The 21,358-nt window shown below is 39.3% G+C and overlaps 1 protein-coding gene across 1 annotated transcript in view; it reads right to left on the bottom strand.

Annotated features, from left to right (window-relative positions):
• SHQ1 (SHQ1, H/ACA ribonucleoprotein assembly factor) overlaps window positions 1–19,759 on the bottom strand; it is a 38,749-nt gene extending 18,990 nt beyond the window's left edge. The window contains exons 1-11 of the mRNA XM_041425864.1: window positions 19,740–19,759; window positions 17,518–17,700; window positions 16,997–17,061; window positions 16,434–16,556; window positions 15,509–15,657; window positions 14,727–14,839; window positions 12,730–12,857; window positions 7,968–8,122; window positions 6,685–6,738; window positions 4,605–4,728; window positions 1,532–1,652 (exon numbers count right to left, since the gene is read on the bottom strand). Of these exons, the coding sequence (XP_041281798.1) occupies window positions 1,532–1,652; window positions 4,605–4,728; window positions 6,685–6,738; window positions 7,968–8,122; window positions 12,730–12,857; window positions 14,727–14,839; window positions 15,509–15,657; window positions 16,434–16,556; window positions 16,997–17,061; window positions 17,518–17,660 (1,175 nt within the window). The 5' untranslated portion in view covers window positions 17,661–17,700; window positions 19,740–19,759. The remainder of the gene's footprint in view (window positions 1–1,531; window positions 1,653–4,604; window positions 4,729–6,684; window positions 6,739–7,967; window positions 8,123–12,729; window positions 12,858–14,726; window positions 14,840–15,508; window positions 15,658–16,433; window positions 16,557–16,996; window positions 17,062–17,517; window positions 17,701–19,739) is intronic.
• Window positions 19,760–21,358: the final 1,599 nt, after the last annotated feature.

Below are 21,358 nucleotides of genomic sequence, written 5' to 3'. Positions count from 1 at the left end.
TGATATGGGCAGCAGAGGGTATTACTGCTTAATGACTCATTTCTTTGTGAAAGACCCATGAAATAACTTTCTCCTTTATTTACTGCACTTTTTCTGAATTTCCCCATACTTGGTGAATTTCCCACACATTTAAGGTGTGGTTGAAAAAGACCTCTTCAAATTTGACAGTGTAAAATGAACTGGCTGTTTCAGGAATTCAGCAGGATTGATGAATCAAAATATTTGGAAATACCTGTAATTGTTTTAAATTATTTTATGTATTGTTAGCTATAGGAACAGAGTCACTGAAAGCACACAGAGAGTAAGAATCAACATCTACAAACAATCATGAACAGCTATGAACTGAGGATCTTTAATTTTCCAAGAAGCACTTCTGGATCACATCTAAACATAACAGCCTGTGCAGGCTGCCTCAATTCTGTCTCATTCCCCCTTCTGATCACAATTATTACCAAATTCCCTCTATATCCCCTCACTGTGTTGTGCACTTCAGATATTTTATCCCCCAGAGGCTCCTGTTAAATACAAAGACTATTTTAGCCACTGGTTCAGGAGTCTGCATTGCTGTATTAACAAATAAGACAATGACATCTTTTGTGTGTATATTAGTCATGCCTGTTCCAACTCACACCTTTTGTGGCTTTCAGAGAATGCTGTGAAGGTATAAAAAGGAAGGAAAAATAATATAAAAGCTGTACGAAAAACAGAGTAAATCTGACAAGAACAATATAAAGCTTAGTAAGATTTGAACATGCAGCTTTGCTTTAATCATTTAATCCACTTCCCACTGTTTTCCTACTGGTACTTTTGGTTTTAAGCCATTAAAACATGCTGGTATTCCAACCAGTCTGGCTGCAAACTACCCAAAACTCTGGAAATAAGCTATGCTGAGTCCATTAAAAGAACACAGGTGAGACACAGAAGTACAAGGGTTTTGTCTGGAGGTGGCAAAATCCCTCCTTCCTTTGAAGTAGTGGAAGCCAAAGCTTCCCACAGTGCCAGGGAGAGCTGCAGGGGCAGGAGCACAGAGCACATGGGGATTTGTGACACTTGTTCTGGTGTTAATAATCAATTGGTGCAACTGCTACAGCCCATAAATCAATGCTCCATGCAGCTGGGAATGCTTTGCATGTGCTGTCAGTTGTGAACTGGAAGCTGCTTCCAGCCTTTATCCTGAAGTTACATAAGTGCTACATAAACATTTATCTTCATGGGAAAGATCACAATAGAATGAGAAATCCCCACAAGCTGTTTTTTTCTCCCAAAACCCCTATTAATATATTAATGAAAATCCATATTTTTATTTAGAATCCAATTCCTCCCTCCCTTTTCCAATGGTGTCCCTGTATAAAAAAAAATGCACTGAACATCTTTGCTTGTGTATCAAGAAGTGCTGGACAGACACAGTTACTACATGGAAAAACTGATCACATTCCCACACATAGGAGACAGAATTTATTTTACTGATATTTGTTCAGAGATAAAGTATACTAAAAACATCTCCCACATCAGCAACTACTGAAGAACTTACTTGACTTTCTGGATCCAGATGCAGTAGTCTGTAATGAAGAGATCATTAAGGATGTAGGCAGGGTCACTCTCCATAAAAATCTTGTGAATGTCCAGCAGACACTTCAACACAGCAGCCTTTCCTGGAAGCAGATTTCTGTTTTTGTGATTCACAAGAAATCATAACAGATCATCTTCATCCTCTCCCACCTGAGGGTTTAATAACCACGGCATCCATGACCTCCTTGGAAACTGGGCTTGATTCCCAGGCTGGGAACAGCAGCCCTGTAACTGTGTCCTCCAGCATGCACATCCCTGGGGATGGGGAGCCCCTGGGTTCAGCAGGAATCTCTGCAAGACCAGAGCCTGGAGGCCCAGCCATGCGTGTAATTCTCCACAGCTGAAGCAGCCCCTTCCCCCAGCTCCTCCCCTGCTCCAAACTGCAGCACACACAGGCACTGCATTTAAAAAGAGACAAACTAAGCTGAAAAGTAGCTCAGAAATAACAAGAAGTTATGCCCCACCATCTCTCTTAGGAGAAGCATTTTTCCCTTTGTGCCTACACAAATACCAGTGCTGGGAACATGCAGCTCACAGCAGGGCCAAGCACATGGAACTGAATTGTGTGAGGCAATGTAAGGATTACCTAACAGCAGGCCAGGGCCTGGAATTAGGGAGAACTTTTCCTACTTCTGCTAGTCACAGAATAGTTTGGCAAAATGAAAGAAAAAACTCACTTCATGTTCAGGAAGGAGCTATCTGACACACAGGCAATAAATACAGTAAAAGATGAAAAATGTGTTCTCAGTGCACAACCATAACACCTTCCATTGTCAGTTTGACTTTTCCTTCATATTCAACATTCCAATTAGCTGGTATCTCCCCCCTTAGTTTTCTGATGACAGTTGCTAAAGGGTTAAGTGCTGGAACACTTAAAAAAATTATTTTCACCGTTTAATGGTGGGGAAAGAAAACCCACATTCAAATGAAAACAGCCACCACTGCAAATGGAATCTAATAACCCTCTCCCAAGAGGCTGGCTCCTCCTAGGCTATGAAACCTGAACAGGGATGAAATTACATTTTACAGATTTAGAGGAGAGGGGAAAAAAAAAAAAAAGAAACAAAAAAGATCAGAACTCCCCCTGCTGTTCAAGCACAAAATTTGTTTGCTTATTTGTAAGTAATTCCATGCTAAAAAAGATACAGCCAGAGAGTGAAAGTTAAGGGTGAGGAAGATAGCAATAAGGAGGAAGAATGGGGAGAGCAAAAAGCCATGGCAAACAGAACAGAAAAACCCCACTGGTTTTGGAAACCAAGTCAGCAAAGAAAACCTAAAACCCCAAATATAACTAGTAACTTTTAAATTGTATCCCCATCAATGCTTGTCAAACATCACTATTTTGACTAAAAAGAAGTGTGCTCTTTTACAAAGAAGTGATGTGTGGAATTAAAATTTTGCTGATTTTTTCAGGTTCCAGCTGTCAAGCTGTCAGCCCAAACCATTTCCAACATCCACTCCTGTTACTCATCTGCCAAGTAACAATGTACATCAGTGAATGTTACACTAATTCCCAACTAAAAATGTCTTTCTTCATAAATTCAAAGTTCTGGATTATAGTAGCTTGATGGGTCTCTAATGAGAGGCTGCAAATCTTGCCAGACTTGAAACAGGCGATTCTGCATCAGGCAAACTATCAAATGTCTGCTTTCAGAACATGGGCCCATGATATTTAACACTTTTTGCATAGTTACAGCTCTGCATTATACTGATCAATAAATAAACTGCTTTTTATGTGCAAATATTACTTCCTGATTATTCAAAAAATCCCACTAGTTGTGTTTAAAACCATGAATAAAAAAAAGCTTCCAGTGTGTGCAACAGGAAAGTCAGAGAAGGTGTCTGCAGATCACTGGATCCTTCTGCAGCTCCTTGCTGAGAGCTGCCACACAACAGTCTGAAACCTCAATTTTACAGACTCAGAAATCCAGTCCTCTTCCCACAGACTCTTTCAAAATGAGGATAAAATTTGACCCCAGCTCTGTATGTGCCATTTGATATGATAATCTGATTTTACACCATCATGAAATTCTACCAGCTTTCATCCTGTGTATTTGGAAGGAAAGTTTAAGTCATATATCTCTATTTTACATTCTCTTCCCCCCCACAGACTTCTATGTGTTTTTCCACATTTTGAAGGAGGAGCAGTCATCTAAAGACAAACTGAACTTTGCTGTTATTCTCTTTTTAATGGAACAGTATTCTGAGACACCAAAAAAGAACTCTACAAACTTTTAAATTACAACATTCTGAATCTGATTTTACACCATCATGAAATTCTACCAGCTTTCATCCTGTGTATTTGGAAGGAAAGTTTAAGTCATATATCTCTATTTTACATTCTCTTCCCCCCCCACAGACTTCTGTGTTTTTCCACATTTTGAAGGAGGAGCAGTCATCTAAAGACAAACTGAACTTTGCTGTTATTCTCTTTTTAATGGAACAGTATTCTGAGAACACAAGAAAAGAACTCTACAAACTTTTAAATTAGAATATCCTGGTAATAACTTACCCAGTCAGGCAATATTTCACTGGATCACTGAATGTTCACTGCAACACCACTTTCCATTGTGACATTAAAAGAAAAGCAAATTTCTTACCTCTCACTGTATCCTGCTCAGAAAAAAAAAACCCAAAGGCTGTCAGCACTGCATCACTGAAGTTTTGTTATCAGAATTTTCTTTTTCACACTTATGAACAGCAACATAAGGCAGTGCAGATAAGTGAGGAGGGACAGCAACCATCTTTCCCTTAAAACTTCACTCCCTGACTGTTATAATGTCAAAGGGATTTTCAATCAGCAACAGTTTTTGGCAGTAGTAAAGATTAATATTGCCATTTGTGTGGGTTTTTAATCCTGCAACTCACATTTAAAATAAACCACTGAAGCACTGATTCTCAGTGATCCTTCTGTCCAAAAAATAAATCTAATGCTTTTCTCAAAGTAACTCATGCTAAATAGAGAAGCTGCAGGTAACTTGAACAAGCCAAGGTATGAAGATGGTTTGTACAACTTCCAGTCCCTAAACACTCACCCAGCTGCAGAATCATGACTGTGTCACTGCAGGCACGTGTCACCAGCTCAAAATGCCTGTACAGGGGATAGCACAGCACTCTTCTTCCAAAAGATACCAGGACATCATGGATGCTGGAGAAACTCTGTGTGCATCAGTGAAAAAACTGCATTATTCTGTGTGCATCAGTGAAAAACTGCATTAGTACGTGTGCTTGTTTGTTTTCATTTAAGGAAAAAAGCCATAGCAGAATGGGGGGGGGGAAAGCACATTTTGATTTATTATACCTCTAAAAATCTGTATTTGAATAGATATGGAAATGTACATGTTAAATAGAAACAAGACACTGCACACTGAGTTTGCATGGCAAGATAACAGAAGTCCTGTACATTTTAGTGGTTTGGGATTAAAAAAAACTGTAGAGAACACTGGAATATAACATCTCAGTCAAGACTTTGCCATCCTTTAGATTAAAGCAATAAATTACATCTGTCCCACATTATTACATATATTAAGGAGAAGCTATAAAAAGCCTTTTAAGAATGAAGGAAAATTAAATCCACATGATATTAACCAAATACATGTGTACATGTAAGATCTTTAAAAATGATACATGACTCTGCTTTTCATGAAAATTCTAGATATTCAAGACAGGGATAAATATACCTGCCTGGGGAGAACAGTTCATTGTCCTCCTTCATGAGTGAGGAACACCTCTAATTTACTCAGGCCAGAGGCATTAAGGAGTTATTAAAGACTTTCTTAAAAATGATTTCCCTTCCAGCTTTCACTTTTCAAGACAAAATGCTCCATTTATTAATGAATTAAAAAAAAAAATACCTATTTCATCTTGAACTCTCAATCTATTAAAATTAATAAAAGCACTTTGCTGACAGCCAGCACTTCTTTGCATTCTGTGTCTACCTCAACCCATTGTTCATTTTAATGGATCACCAGCAAGCATTTAAATCATTTATGGTTTGTGATTGAATATTTAGAGGCTAAGGTGTGTACATGTCATGGCCAGCAAAATGGCAGTCAAACAAACCAGAGCTGAGGCATTCTTTTTTGTACAGAATGATGAAAACTCCCAGCCCTAATGGTTTGTCTAACAGAGATAGTTATTAAGAGTTTGGTGCCAGGACTGTGAGTTTTCTAGGTGTGAAATACACTGCTGGCACAGGCTGCACCAAAAACTGCTCTGTCTAACAGAGATAGTTATTAAGAGTTTGGTGCCAGGACTGTGAGTTTTCTAGGTGTGAAATACACTGCACAGGCTGCACCAAAAACTGCTCCATCACAGGGTAAGCACGTGCAGAAAACTCCTTCACTATGTTAGGACATAGATATGGGGGAAAAAAAAAAAAGTGAATTAAGACAGGGCATTTTAACTGCACTCCTTTGTAACCTGCTACTGCAGAACTCAAAAGAAAAGAAAACCTTGGCAGAAGACAAGTTATAACTGAATATAACATTCAACACTAGTGGAAAAGATGGAAGGACTGGACCCAAAAATTCTGTCCACTTTCAGTTTTGATCCTGCAAAGTGAGACTTGCCTCAGCAGACTCGGCTCAGAGCTGGGACAGGCCTTTCCACCTTCCTGCATTTTAAGAATTAATGGATTTCAGGCCAGGTCCAGGCCTTTCCACCCCCAGGTCTGTAACAATTTCTTTGCACAGGCCTGGGTGCTTTCAGTGAACAACCTGAACGTGGAGAGATGGAATTCAGGCTTTCCTCTGATCTCTGCTGGTTCCAAAGGATGAGCAGCAACTCAAAGAGGGATGTGGCACTTGGACATGGTTTAATGGTGGACACGGTGATTGTGCTGGTAATGGTTGGACCTGAGGATCTTAAAGGTCTTTTCCAACCTTTATTATTCCAAGAGTATGGCTGAAAAGAAGGGGGCAGGTAAAGCAACATCTGCCCACTAACTTCTGGAGCCCAGAAATCAATTTCTGGTACCATTAAAAACAGGATATACAATTAATTAATTTTCAATACTGAAAGAGCAAAGTTGGCACAAAACCAACACAAAACACCAAAAAAAAAACCCCAAGTAACCCAGTAAAAACACAACACAAAACCTTACTTTTACCTTACCTCCAGCCAGCACAATGTTGCACTCAGTTTCCTGATGTTCCAAGATGATTCAACCTGATTTTAAGAGAAGACAGTAAAACAAGTATTATCTAATCCAACACTGCTGGCAAAATATTTAAGATAACATTCTGGCAGCAATTTAAGAGCCTTTGTGAATAAGAAGCAGTAATTACATTATGTGCATTGAAATGGCCACAGGACAGCATTAAAAATTATATTGCAATGCAGATGTTGAATAACTGAGTTGCTTTCCATAGTAAGATGATCCAGTCCATGCACAAAATCTTAAAAATATAACAGCAATACACAGAGAAATGGTATTTTAGTGGATTTCTGTCCCTTTGCACAAAGCAACAGAGACTTGAATCAACAAAAGCCAAGCTCAAATGCCTTGTTTCATGAAAACAGCTCAAGACTTTTGGCTTGCAGAGAGAGTCCTGAAGCCAGCAGTACATGTAAAATGTCATTATTCTTAATATGTGACAGATTCATAGCAATTGAGTGGAAGTGTGGTCCAGTGGGATGATTGGGGCAAAAAGCCAGAAAGCCTTCATCTATAATCCTGGCTCTGGTAAAGAGTTGTGTGGCCTGAATGTCTTGGTTTTCCTATTAAATAGGAATAAAAACAAGGGCAGGGAGGAAAGGAGAAAAAACCCCAGTGTGTTTTCCACACACATCATACAGTTACTGCAAAACCAATACAGAATTGCACAACTGTGGTCCTGGCAGATTTGCAATTCTGCAACACAACCAGAATCCCAGATTATTCTGGTGAATCAGCAGGTCTGAACATTTTGCTTGTCATTCTGATTAAGCCAGAATAGTTTTAATTACGTGTGCCAGTATTTTGGTTAAAAGCATTGAAAACACATCTCCTTGGTTCATATCAGCACAGGAGATGTGAGGCACAAAGTTGTACTTGGAAAGCAATTCCAAGGGGGCAAGGTATCCACACAGAATGAGAAAGAACAATTATTGTGTTCAATATGCATTTGCATAAACCAAGATACACAAATCAGAACTACACAGAATTGTTGCAATCTCCTGCTACTCCACATCTCTCCTATTCTAACACTGCTGCAGAAGAACACAGGTATTTAGAAATCCTACTAATCTCCATGTGCACCAAATCTAGAGATATAAAGTCTTCCATTTTAACTTCATCATGTAAGTTTAATGCCAGGGAATAAGTTCATGTTAAAAGGTATGTTCCCTAAATGGCAGTACAGGGTCCAGCACTAAGTTCCTAAAACATATTATATTCTTTACTTTTTTGAACTTACATTCTTGTCCCCTTCATTGACACGGATCTCATAGCAATATGCCAGAAGAATATCAATTAATCCAAGATATACGTGGCGACGGCTCCTTTTATCCAGGAGATAAGATTTATTTGTGAACTTTCTCATCTGCTCTCTTTCTTCCTCAGAGAAGACAACTATAAAAAGTAAAAGGATAATTGATTATGAATTTAAAGCTGGCACGTTCACTTTAATAGGTGGTAATAGTACCTCAACAGTGTCTTTAAAAAGGAGCATGGAACTAATCACAAGTCACCCACCTCTCAAGAAAAAAGCCTAAATCACTCTCACTTTCTCTTTTAACTTTTATTAAGCTCTGGTATATTCATTTCAATGTCAAGCACTGCATGTACACACTGATGATTTTGAACCTCTCCAGGTGCCAGGGATTTCTGTGGATGCCTGGATATCTTATACAGGGATAAATGCATAATCAGGATCCAAGTAAAATAAGGATTCTTAAGCCCACACTGTATGGGACAAAAATCCAGAGGGAAGTGACAATTTAGAAGGACTATAGCTGTTCCAACTCTGTTTTTTCTGGTCCTGCTAAGCAGGTCAGTATCACCCCTTGAATCACAACTATAGATGATGCCTCTTCACTCTATCAGGACATTTCTTTGTAAGCTGATTCTTCAGTGTAAACATGAACCACACTTCACTTTTAAACACCAAAGAAACTCCCAATGAAATTAATGAAATCTAGCAATAAAGTTTTCTTCCTTTAAAATTCAAACTCTGAAGCATCACAGAATCTACAAGTGGACCATAAACACAGAAATTCCAGGTCTAGTACACAACATCAAATAAGATGTAGACTAGACAATTCCCAAAGGTAAATGTTACAAGATGCTCCTTAAATTGCTGCAAAGTGCCAGGTGTTCTAAATAAAATATCTTTCTCTGAGAAAATACTTCAATGCTGAAAAAAAATTCCTGTCAATTGCCTGAAGTTTTTGAAAATTAATTATCCAAGCCTGAAACTCATTATTAACATGTCCAAGCCACCACCTACTTTGTTTTCCCTGTACTTCCAAGTACGTGGTGTGAAATTACCAGAACAATTAAAATTGTAATTACATTTCTGCTGTACTAAGCCTGTACACTTTTGTACACTTACACTGCCAAGTTTTAGCTAACAATCTGTACCACTATCAGTATTAATCTGATGCAAAGCAGCACTTGCTGCTACTTATCAAGAAAGCTAAATTGGCAAGTTTTTTTGTAACTTTGATTTTAAATTGTTTAGTGTATTTGCCAGTGGCAAAACCATGCCAGAATATAAATATGTGTTAATATACCCACATCTAAAGGAGTCAGACTTCCATCTCACAAAGTTTCTGACAGATGAGACTGCAGACATTACCTTTACACTTTAATCACCTCTTTTCCTTGTTTTAAGCTGGCCATTCCTCATGTTAAAAAAGAAGATACTTCAAATTGTCCTCCAGGAGCAGAGTGTCAGTGAAGCAGAGTTTAATCTCTGAGGGGAGGATGAGGTCTGACAGCCAGAGGGTGTTTTGTTACAGCCCTACTGCTATTTTACACTGTGATAACACCACTTAAATCACTGGGAGATCAGTATCTCCAGACTGCTATGACACTTGCAGCTCTAAATGTGTTAGGGCACTTAGATACAACGTGCTGGACCCACACAGAGAGCTGACTCAGTGGTCAGTCAGGAAAGCACAGCTCAGGAAGCACCTCTGATAATCTGCTGTGAGAGCAGAGCCTCCCTCAGTTTATAATCCTGTCAAGCCAAGTCTTGAATCCCACAGCTCTCCCAAAGGGAAAGAACTGAGCACAACTGACCCCTCCTTCAAGCCAAGTCTTGAATCCCACAGCTCTCCCAAAGGGAAAGAACTGAGCAGAACTGACCCCTCCTTATATATATTTATGTATATTTTTTAATACTAAAATAGTATGCTAGCACAACTGACCCCTCCTTATATATATTTATATATATTTTTTTAATACTAAAAATATTATGTTGAAATTTTAAGGTTTTTAAGTGTGTGCCTCTACCCCTGCACGTCAAGGAATCGGCAACATCAGATGAAGGAGAATAGTCAGCAGAGAGCAGGTTAGTCAGAATGAAGTTAGTTATTGATATTTGTCTTGCCTTTTAAAACCTGAGCCTGATCATTTAGAGTTTTGCATGAACAAAAAGCAGAATTTCCTCACATAACAAAAACAGCTCTGCAGCAGAGCAGTGCCAGGAAGGAACACAAGATGCAAAGCCCTGAAAACTAAGCAAAGCAGGTAGACAGAAATTTGATAAAAAAAGGAAAGTAATCCATCTTAAACTTATGAATCCACCAGTAATGGCATATATTTGAGCCAAGCCTTAGTGAAAGGCAGAACTTTGAGAGGAAATTGCTTCTCTTTCTATAAAGAAATAAGAAAGAGAACAGCCACTGTAAGCATGAGAGGTTACCCTGAACAAAATAAGATATCCTTGGAGCATATAAATGTTAGATTAAATACATATGTCAGCCTGAGCCTTTGAAGATTATTGTGCTGCCTAAAGAGGAGTTTTTTACAGTAGTGCAATTGGAAGTAGAATAAAAATGAACTTTTAACCAAGCTGAATGTGACTGTTAGAAAATACAAACCCTTTCATCTGGAATCTGTAGAAGCAAGACACTAATGTAAACTTCAGCAGCAGCAGCAAGGAAGCTTTCCAAAAATGTTATCCCCTCATGGGAAAGGCTGTGTAATTAATAAGGCTTTATGGAGTATTACTTGACTTGAATGAGACATTGGAAGTGTGAACAAGAGAATACACAGTAAGATGTACAAAAAGGACAAAAAGAAAAGACATTTGGGATAAGAAAAAAATTTAAAAAGGCAAAAAACACAAACTATGCACACAAGCTGGAAAAAAAGTAAAAAGGTCAAATAAAAATAGACAAAGTAAGGACAGAAGAGAGATGAAAACTTTAAATGTTAATGAGAAGAGATGAACCAAAAAGAGAAAAAAAAATTGGTGATGAGACATTAGAAGAACCTGATGACTTAAAAACAAAGAGAAAATAACCAGGGATAAATATAAGAGCAGTAATCAACCAAAGAAAATCTTCAGTTAATTGCAATGTCATGCAAAAAATAAAAAAGGCCATCTGTACTTCTAATTACTTCTTGCAGCCAAAGACATTATAAAGACAAAAGTAATCAAGATTTTGGTTCCAAGAAACCAATGAAGACAACAACTGAAAAGACATCAATGTAAGTCAGGAAAAGGAAGAAAAAGAATTCCCTTTATTCAGTGTTTCTTAATAAGAAAATAATTTTTTAAAGAATCTGCTAATTTTTATGTCTCTTTCCCACCATAAACTCATTTTTACATTTAACCTGAGGAGCAACATGTCTTGATTCAAAACCAAATCCTTCCTTCCCACAGGACAGAGAGGAATTGCTGATGAGCTGCACCATTCCTGTGGCTGGGCACAGCAATAGAAGAGCACAAATACATCCTGCTGCTGATCAGATCCCAGGTGGAACAGCCCCGAGCCACCTCCTGCCCTCCTGCATTCCCATGCACAGGAGACCTTCCAGTAGAACCTGCACTCCCTCTCATGGTGGTTTCCTTCACCACAGCTCACTCAGGGCTAGGAACTCCACTGATATCAGTCACTTATTCCAACAGCACAAATGTTACCAAACTGAGGTTTCTCCAAGGAAAAAAGGGTGGGTTTGTTGGCATTAACATCTCCCAAATTCCAGATTGCCTCTTTTGTTACTTAAATTTCCTCAAGATTCACAAAACAGCAAGAGCCTCTCCACTCAGCCCCATGGAGGCGAGATTTTTTTGATCATTCTTATGAAATAGATATCTGTTATAACAAATGGTATGGAGCAAAGATGATCCTTTATAAAATCCCTTTTCTGTGTAATTTCCATTAGCAGCCTTGCCAGCCTTTTGAGGAGTTTTTCTGGTTTTGACCCTAAAACACAACAACAGACATGTTTTTCCTCAGTACCTCAGTTTGGAAGAGAAACATTCCTTTATCAATAAAATGATCCAGCAGCTCTTCATTTTAATTATATTCCTTAAGCCAAGCAAACAGGAGTAATGTTTCATTTACTAAGGAGTGAATGGATAAAAACAAACAAAGGAAGCCCTCATTATTGTATTCTCAAGCCTCTTGTACCTTTGTCCACTGCTTTTTAAATCAAGCGTTTATGATGGACATAATTAACAATTTCAGAGGCTGCAAAGACACCAGGAATGAAGATCAGATTACATTCACAGTAAAATACATAACATCTATCCAAATTCTATTTTTCTCCCAGAGAAAATGGGGAAGTGCAGGTATTATCAGTGCACTGAGAACCCGTGGTGAAGGGATTATCATCACCTGCTTTAGGAATATCAGATTTTCATACAACATAGGAAATGAACAAAGAACAATAGAAGAAAATGCACAATAGTAACTCGCAGTGCTCTCTGTAATCACTGTGTGCAGGGAGGCAGCCTCAGTTATCTGTTAGCAGTGTTCCCACAAGGTCACCTACCCACCCTGGAAACATTCCTTCAGGCTTCTAAATGGACACAAAGAGTTTTCTTTGAAAAAAGTTCCCTGAGACCCATAAAATAATGTAATAAAGTAATAAATATTAAATGTAACCGAGCAATAAATTTACTTTAAGAACAATAAGCTATAACATGGCATCACAGCAATTATCACTCAAGCAACAGATGTGTGTGCATATATATTTTTTATATATATGTATATTCTTACCAAATGCAGGACTGTCATGTTCCTGATGACTTCCTCCCTGCAAGGCTGTCATCTTTTTATGAGCATCAATCCACCAGGGTTTGTACTTTAAAAGATGCTTAATAGTTTCATCTTCAAAAAAATCAGCTCTAGGGAAAATAAAAAGAACTTTCATATGCTATTTATTTCAATTCATATTGTATGTGGGTACATATTAACACATCCAGAGAATACATCTCACTTGGCTCCAGGTTATTTTCCATGTTAGAAATATGTTGACTTTAAAGCAAAAAAGAATAGTTATTTTAAAAACCCCAAGATTCTCCTGTGTTTCAGTAGTCCTTACCTCCTCCACCTTCCCTGGGCCACCCAGAAGCCCAGGGAATTAATGAGCTTGCAGCATCACATGAAGCTGAACCAACCTGATTTGTTCTGAATGCAGCTGAAGGGAAACACTCCAAAGGCTTCTCAAACAAATAATTTTGTTGGGTAGCTCTCCCACTTAAGATCCAGGGAGTTTTTTGGGAGGAGGTCGTGCAGCTGAAGGATAAAGGTGGATCAGGGATGGGGATGGACTTAAACAAGGACATGCAGCAGCAAGGTGGAAAAAGCAGAGTTGTACATGAATTCTGGAAGAAAGATCACCTCCATCTCAGCACAAAGCCACTGTGGTAAAAATCTCAATCTAGTAATTCTGGGAGGATTTATCCTAAAGGATTCAAGTCCTAAGCCTCCTCTTACCATCTGAACTTTTTCTTCAAGCCAAACAATGGCATCAATACCAAGAACTGAAAAAAAAACATGGGAAATTTCTCAATACCTTCTTCATCCCCACACAAAACCTGAGCACAAAATGCAGTTTGCTTCCCTCTCACGCTGACAGATTTTTTTTGTTGCCTCCTTTCAATATCAAAGCAACTTATCAGCCAGGGCACATTCTCCTCAAGGCCACCAGAACAGTTGTTTGCCCCCATTTCTACCAGAGCTTCTGTTCTCCTCAGGAAAACAATTTTTCTTGAAGAAAGGCTGGTATCATCTGTTCTGAAACAACCAAGACACAGCCATTACACTAAATGGTGTAGCTCTACCAGGCCAGAACACAGAGTCTAAAACTGAAACTTGAAATTACTGCAATTTGCATCCCATTAGAGGTTAGGAGCTACTTCACTTCAGTGAAATGTAGTTCAACAAAGCTCTTCTGTTTTTTGTGTGTTACAGGAAGACATGAAGATGCCTCTGGAATATCCAACTGAGGAAAAATTCCACGTTAACTTTGCAAAGTTACCTTCTGAAACAACCAAAAATGGGTTAAGCCTTCCTGTCCCCACAAAACACACCACAGTACTAATTCTCCCCACTGAGGACTACCCTCTTCTCCCATCAGATCCATCTTGCAGGAATCTAGTAATAAGTCTCATTGCTTTAATTTACTTATCTGAACCTAACTTCACCTGAAATACTTCAGCCTGAAAGGCACAAAAAATCATTTTCACCTCACTACATGGAATGAAGCATAAAAGAAAGACAAAGCTTTGGTTTGGACATTTTCTTCATTCTGCTGTAAAACAAGTTTCACACGATGAAAGCAAAAAAAACCCAAAGTAGCCAAGACAAAATTTCATCGCTTCAAAACTCAAAGTAGCTCTCCTAGACAAGCATGGCTTATGAATCCTTCTTTCACAAGGTGAAAACAAAGTTCTGATTTTGTCAACCCAAGATACCAGCAGGGAGTGGCTGCTCAGCTGCTGAAGAGGTAAAGTGTGAAACAAGGTTGTGCAACAGCTGACAGCAGCCCCCTTTAAACACAGAGTAATTAAACAGTTGAGTAACCCCAAAACAAATGACCAATGTTTTGTGTCAGCGTCATACTAAAAATACCCACTAAGGCCTGCTCTGATGAGACAAAACCAGACCAAAAACCAAGCTGTTCTTTCCAAAAGTGATCTTAAATCCAAACATTTGTGAGAAGGGAATGTGTTTCAGAGGTACTTAGCCAGGTGAAGTTAATCAGTACTCACAGGTAATGATCAGGCTCAAACTTGGCAGCCTCAGCTGCCAAACGTCTCCTCCTCCGTTCCTCTGCAGGAGTTTGGTCAGGATCCTTAATGTCAATAACATCACTGAGCTCATCCTGCAAATGGCAACAGAATTACAGGAACAAGCCACTGGCATGGCACACGAGATTTATTCAGGAAGAATTCAAGAAGGGTGCTCATCAGCATTGCACTGAAATCCCTAGAAAAGCTTCAGTCTCCAAATTCAGTCTCCACTATGCAAAAAACAAGGAAATGCAATTATTTGAAGCTCCTTAGAACTCATGATGATTTATCAAGTCTATTCAGGCTATTTTATCATAAGGCAGGGAGGTTATTTTGCATTATGATAAATTTGCAATGTTAAACAAAAGCACACAACCCCAACAAAGACAAGATAAGAATCACACACCATTTGTGACTTTTGAGAATAGTCTCACTCTCTGAAGTGGCTGTACATTAATTAATAGGCAATTGCAGTGCCCTTTTAAAAATTATTAGGTAGTTTTTCCCATCCCATTTCCTGATGGGAAATTTCTTCCCAAATTTCATGGTAAAAAGCAGCATCCATGTCCAAACACTGTAAATACTTTATCCATAAACAGCAATCCTGCTCCAAACCCTGTGAAGACTATAATTCATACAACAGTAGGTTAGAGTTACATAACTGAGTTGCACTTTTCAGAAGTTTTTGTCTTGTGAGCAAGGAAGCCTACACAGCAAGTTACCCAGAACTTCTAGGGCAGGAGAAGACAAAATGCATCTACCTGCAGCCTCTGGAACACCCCTGAGCGCAAATTCCCAAAGCCATAGGGGTGCTGCAGTGGTGGAGGGCTTTCTTCATAAGGAATCTGATCCATTTCCCAGTCAAATTCTTCTTCATTCTCTTCACACAGCTCAGCAGAGGCAGCTGTATCTACAGCATGGTCAGAAAAGGAAAATCATTGCATAGAAAAATACATGGTATTTCCTTGGAAGGTTTATTGTGCTACTGGTGTTTGCCTGTCTTATTTTAGTGCATCTTTTAAGAAATCTCATTCAACACTGAATCATACAGATCTCCAACCCACAAGTCCTGCTTCAGACTCCCCAACTTTCTAAAAGAACCATCAGGAACACTAAACTTTAAATGCACTCCCTCAGACTGAAACATGTTTTCCATTGAATTCAGTAAGATCAGCACTTGATCCTAGGAGAACCCTGAGAGAACTTAAGTGATGTTATAATCAGTAATTTAAGGCAGGAATTAAAAAAATCAGAGACAGCCAAGCATTTTTGGCTGTTAAGAACTGATGTTAAGCAAGACATGCACTAGAACCTGTGGTTTTAATTAGCTTCTCACTTGAGCTAATAGTCCAGTTGTAGTTTGTAGAAAGCAGAACTGTGTGTGTGTTCTACAGCCACTAGAGGGGTACAAAGCCCCACAGAGCATTAGCATTTTTTAAAGCACATTTTAAGCATATTTTGGAAAGATTTAAACATAACTAAACCCCTAAAGTTGACATGTGTATGATCTGCAACATATATATTTCTGCTCTTATACATACTTTTATTTATTCACACCCTTCTCATACCTTGGACTAGTCAATAATAAAAATATTGTACTTTTCTAAATTTATCACTCTACAGATCAATAACTGTTTCATTAGACACATGTATCATCTTGTATAAACTAGATTGATTTTGTCATACCCATCTCTTCTACCAGAGGTTTTGCTGATCTTGATTTCTTTGGTGCTAAAAGAGATGTCAGCATGTCCAGCCCCTCAAAATATTGGCCAGGAACCTCCTTGGGCAACTGAATTGTAAAAGTACCTTGAAATAAAGTAGAAATATAATTGTTGAATTAAAATATCTGAGACAGGCAAATGTGCATTTTTCCTCTATGAAAAAGGCTCAGAGTAAGTAGGACACATGCAGATAACATTTCATTTTTCATTGATCCCTGTGCATGTTTTTAACCTTATTTCAAAACAATTCAGGATTTTAATGATAAAACATGAAAGAGAATATTTAGCTACTTGAAGTCTCCTGACTTACATTGTATAAACACAAACCAATATAAGCAAGCTTTATTTAATTTTTAATCCTTACACCAACAATCCACAGAAGCTACATTCACCAACCTGATTATTGTCTTAAGTCATGTAATAAAGGTTTTGCAAGCAACAAATTTATTGCTTTATCTCTTTTTTTCTTGTTTTAAAGCATAAATTACTGGAAATAGCAGCAGTTTTTGACACAGATACCAATACCTTCATCTGTATTGTAAGATGCTTTTTCTCTGCCATCCTCTACAATTCTTCCAGGAAGTGTCAATCTGCAGGCAAAAAACGAGATGCCTCACTGAAAGCCTGCCTAATTCTGCAAGTTAATGTCTCAGCCTATAAAAATGTAAGGCACATTCCAAAAGCAGCACAAAGGGCTTAGCTACACTCCTCTTCACAGTAATGCAATCCATGCAGTTCAATCCCCCTGGATTCCTCCCAGGAAAAGACACACTCTACAAAATCTATACCCAGAGAGTTGTCTGGCCATTTACAATTAAAAAGCCATTGTACAGTAAATTTAGAAAAGTATTTCTTTCAACTCCCTTTAACATGATTTAATGCCTAGGAACAAGAGGCCAGATCCAAAAAAACCAAATCTTTGCATGAACTGAGCTGTCTGTAGTCAACAGAATAAAAGCTGCAGATGAGGAACATTCCAAAGGGACCAAATTAAGTTCATTTCCTACTATGAAGATCAACTTTTGAAAACTTTTTCCACTACTTGCCTGAGAAAGTATGGTTTAGCATAAAATTTGAAGTCTTCCCCTTCAAAGTAAATGTCAAACTCTGAAGCTCTGGCATAAGGCACTCTGATTTTTACTGTAAGGAAATCCGGGTCCTGGGTCAGTTCAAAAGCTGGAGTTATCATGATGAATCCAGCAGGAAAAGCAAACTTTGCTTGTGTGGCCCTGCAGAAAGAGAAAAAAAAAATATTATTGTAACTTCCAATTTATGAGAGCAAGTGATGTCTCTCCAAAATTCTGTAAGAACATTTCAGATTCCCACATAATTATCCTCCATGTGCTCAAGAAGAAAACACTGATGACAACAGCATAAAAGTGTTACCAAAAACATGAAGGTGCCACCTCTCTGCACCTTAATTAAACAACTGAATGCAGAGCTGGAGCAAAGGAAAGCACCTGTTCCATGCCACAGGAAAACCACATTAAAATTCAGTCCTAAATCTTCCAGCTTTTCCTAACTGTTACTTATAATTTCACACACAGAAGATCTTAGACCTTTGCAGTTCTCTGGTGAACTGAACACAAACCACTATTAAAAAAAAATCCTAAAAACAAATAATACTTCCAAAAAAATAGAGCTGTGTTTTGTAATTCACACACATATTAGGCAGAATATGAGCAACAGATTCAAGGGCAGTTTAGGTAACATCCCTCAGAACCTTATGTATGTATATACACTGGCATATGTACATATTCAGCACAAGAAAAGGAATTTATATAGTACTATTCACCTAATATACAACTGTCTGACCTTTCAATAGCTTCTCATCTCAGGTTTAATTTAGAACCCAGTTATGGATTGTTTGGGGATTTTCTGTTTGTTTTGGAAGGTGTGTTTACAAAAGGTCACACAGTTTTGAAAATTAGCTTTTTAAACCAAAATATTTTAAACATTTAAACAAATAAAACCAGAATAAAACTATTATTTGGAAAATAACTACTTCTCACTCACTTTCAGTTACCTTTACTAAACATATCCTCATTCTGACAATTCCATGAACAGCCAGAAATCATTAACCATCAATGAGGCAAAATTAACAGAGCACCCTTTATCTGATATGGGTAATTAGCCCTATTTAGTACACATGAAAAATATTAAAACTTCCCATTTCACAATATCACGATTCCAGGGTTAACATTCCAGGCTGAGAAGCTGCCAGGTGTTTTATGGAATTGTATCTAAATGGGAAACACCTGGCTTGTAGAACACCTACAGCAATACACCACATGCACTTTCCTGTGGATTTTCTTCTTCTATCAATACGACAAGCACAGCTAAGAGGGACCAAAACCCCAACAGCTCATTTGGACTCTTCAGGGATGACTTGCCAGTGTGCATTTTTATTTTCCCCAGTCAGAGGTCCCTAAATAAACAGCAACCCCAGCTCTCCCTGCCCTGCACTCCTGCTGCACTTGGAGCATCCCTGGCCCAAATTAATCACCCCAAATCCCTTTTGGGGGGCTCCCACACAAACCCCTGATATCTTACAGCTGAGGAACCACTGGGACACAACACTCAGGCCCCAGGTATTGCAAATAATCACACTCTCCTGCACTAGGGAAAGGCAGAGGGAGCAGGGCCGGGACAGGGGTGGTGCATGTGTTAAAACACAGGATTGCTCGGCTTGGAAGGGCCTGGGGAATCCTCCAAGGCAGGGTCACCTGGAGCAGGTAACACAGGAACCCCTGGTGGGCTTGGAACGTCCTCAGAGAGGGAAGCTCCACACTCCCCGGGCAGCCTGCTCAGTGCTCTGCCGCTCGCCATGCCAAAGTTCTTCCTCACGCTGAGGCGAAACTTTTCTTGTTTCATTTTACAGGCGCTGCTCCCCGTCCTATCGCTGGGCACCCCTTAACAGTCTGGTCCCGTCCTCTGACACCTCTTGGCGGTATTTATGTACATTAATCTCATTTTTCGCTTCCCCAGCCTAACCAGGCCCATCTCCCCATCAGAGATGCTCCAGACCCCTCATCACCTTTGCTCCCTCTCCTTGTCTTTCCTGCACTCAGGAGCCCAGAACTAAACACAGACTGCCGCCGGCGCCGTCACACCGGGCCACGCACCGACCTGCGGCCGTACCCCCCCTCAGCCACACAGCAGCGAGCCGTGCAATGGAACAGAGCCCTCGGGGAAGGCTGCTGGCACCGGGAGAATCCCGGGAACAGCACCGAGAAGACACCCGGCCATGCCCGCCCGCGTCACTCACTGAGCCCCGCGCCGCTCCCGCCGCCGCTTCCCGCGCCCGCCCGCACCGGGGTGGAGCTGCGCATGCGCACTCGGGCGGGCCCGCCCCCCTCATGGCTGCCCCTCAGAGCGTCTCGCCGTGTGGGCTCTGCCCGGCCGCTCGGTGTTTATAGCTCGGCTCCTGTGCGGGAAATGTGTACAAAGACAAAGAGCTGATGTGGATTCTTGCTGCCTGTAAATGTGGTGGAGTTTCCTGCTGTTTGCAGGAGTTGTTGGAAAGCGAGCGCTTAGCAGGCAGTACGGATGTGGGCAGTAGGGCATTTAGGGTGAAAAGTATAATCCATCGCCTGGACAAATGAAAAGAATAAATTCTTACCTGCTGTTGCAAAATACATCTTGCACAGCATATTTTGCTTCAGCAGCTGCTTTTCATAAAGAGACGTGGAAATTGAACTTGAGTGTGTTGGGGAGATGGTTTGTTTCTTTCCTGTGACACCACTGGTTAATCCAGCGCTATTCCTGTGAACAAATGTGCTATTTCTGTTATGTTTACACTCCTCTGTCTTCTCTTTGCTGCACATAAGGTAGAAGATGAGTAAACAGAAGAGTGACCCCAGGAGCACTGTCAGATGAGGAATTCCCAATTACATAAAGCTCTTCTAAGCTACTGGATTAATGCAAACATCGACAGGGTGAACAGGGGACAGATCCTGATGGATCAAAACAAATACAGCAGGAAGGAGAACAAGAAGATCCAAGAGTAGAAAAATTGTTTTAAAAGCTGTAATTTATTAAATATATCACCTAATGTAGAATTAATCTAATTTTTTTGCCTTTGGACCATGAGCGGAATTGTGGTTCTAGATAATTCTCTACATTTTAAAATGCTGCTGACTGTCTTACTGCCCCCTCTGAGATGCATTCAAATATTTTTCCTGGAGGGAAAAAGCATAATTATGTAACCTCTCCTAATAAAGTTTTCTTTCAAAAAAAAAAAAAAAAAAGTAGACAAACAATCCTGCACACTGGAAATCCACTGAATATGTACTGAACTGAACCAGCAGGTCATGTACTCACAAAAATTAAAAAATTGGCTTAAAAATAGATATTTCTCCCATCTGATTTAAAATTGATGGATGGTTTTAATATTCAGCCTAAACTTCCTTGTGTCCCAGTTTTTCCACGTGCAGAAATTGAAGATGTATGGCATATAAAAAGCTTTTTTTCATGTTAAGAAGTTAATGATATCTAATTTCAGATGCTGATTTGGTTGGGACCAAGGCCTCAGTCATGTCCTCAGAAACTTCTGATGCATTTCCAGAGAACTTCAGCACTAATTAACTTTTAGACCTTACAAAGTAATCTGCAATAAGTATATTGGACAGGAAGCTGGATTATGAACCAGTAGACAACATCTTCTCTGGATAAATTCAAATTTGCAGGACCAGCCTGTGAAAGATAAAGAAGTTTCATCTGAGCATTTATTCTTGTCTCACTGACCTTTCCAAGACTGCCTCAGAATTATTTTTTTTTTAGAGCCTAAGAACTCCAAGCCTGTTCTTTTTTCTTTCTTTTTTTTTTTTTTTTGCTAACACTTTCCTTGTAACAGAACTATTTATATGTTGATTTTAGTGAAGAAAG

Source organism: Onychostruthus taczanowskii, unplaced genomic scaffold (assembly GCF_017590055.1).
Source record: "Onychostruthus taczanowskii isolate IOZ18803 unplaced genomic scaffold, ASM1759005v1 scaffold9, whole genome shotgun sequence".
NCBI lineage: Eukaryota > Metazoa > Chordata > Aves > Passeriformes > Passeridae > Onychostruthus > Onychostruthus taczanowskii.
This window is presented reverse-complemented; position numbering and strand designations above follow the sequence as displayed.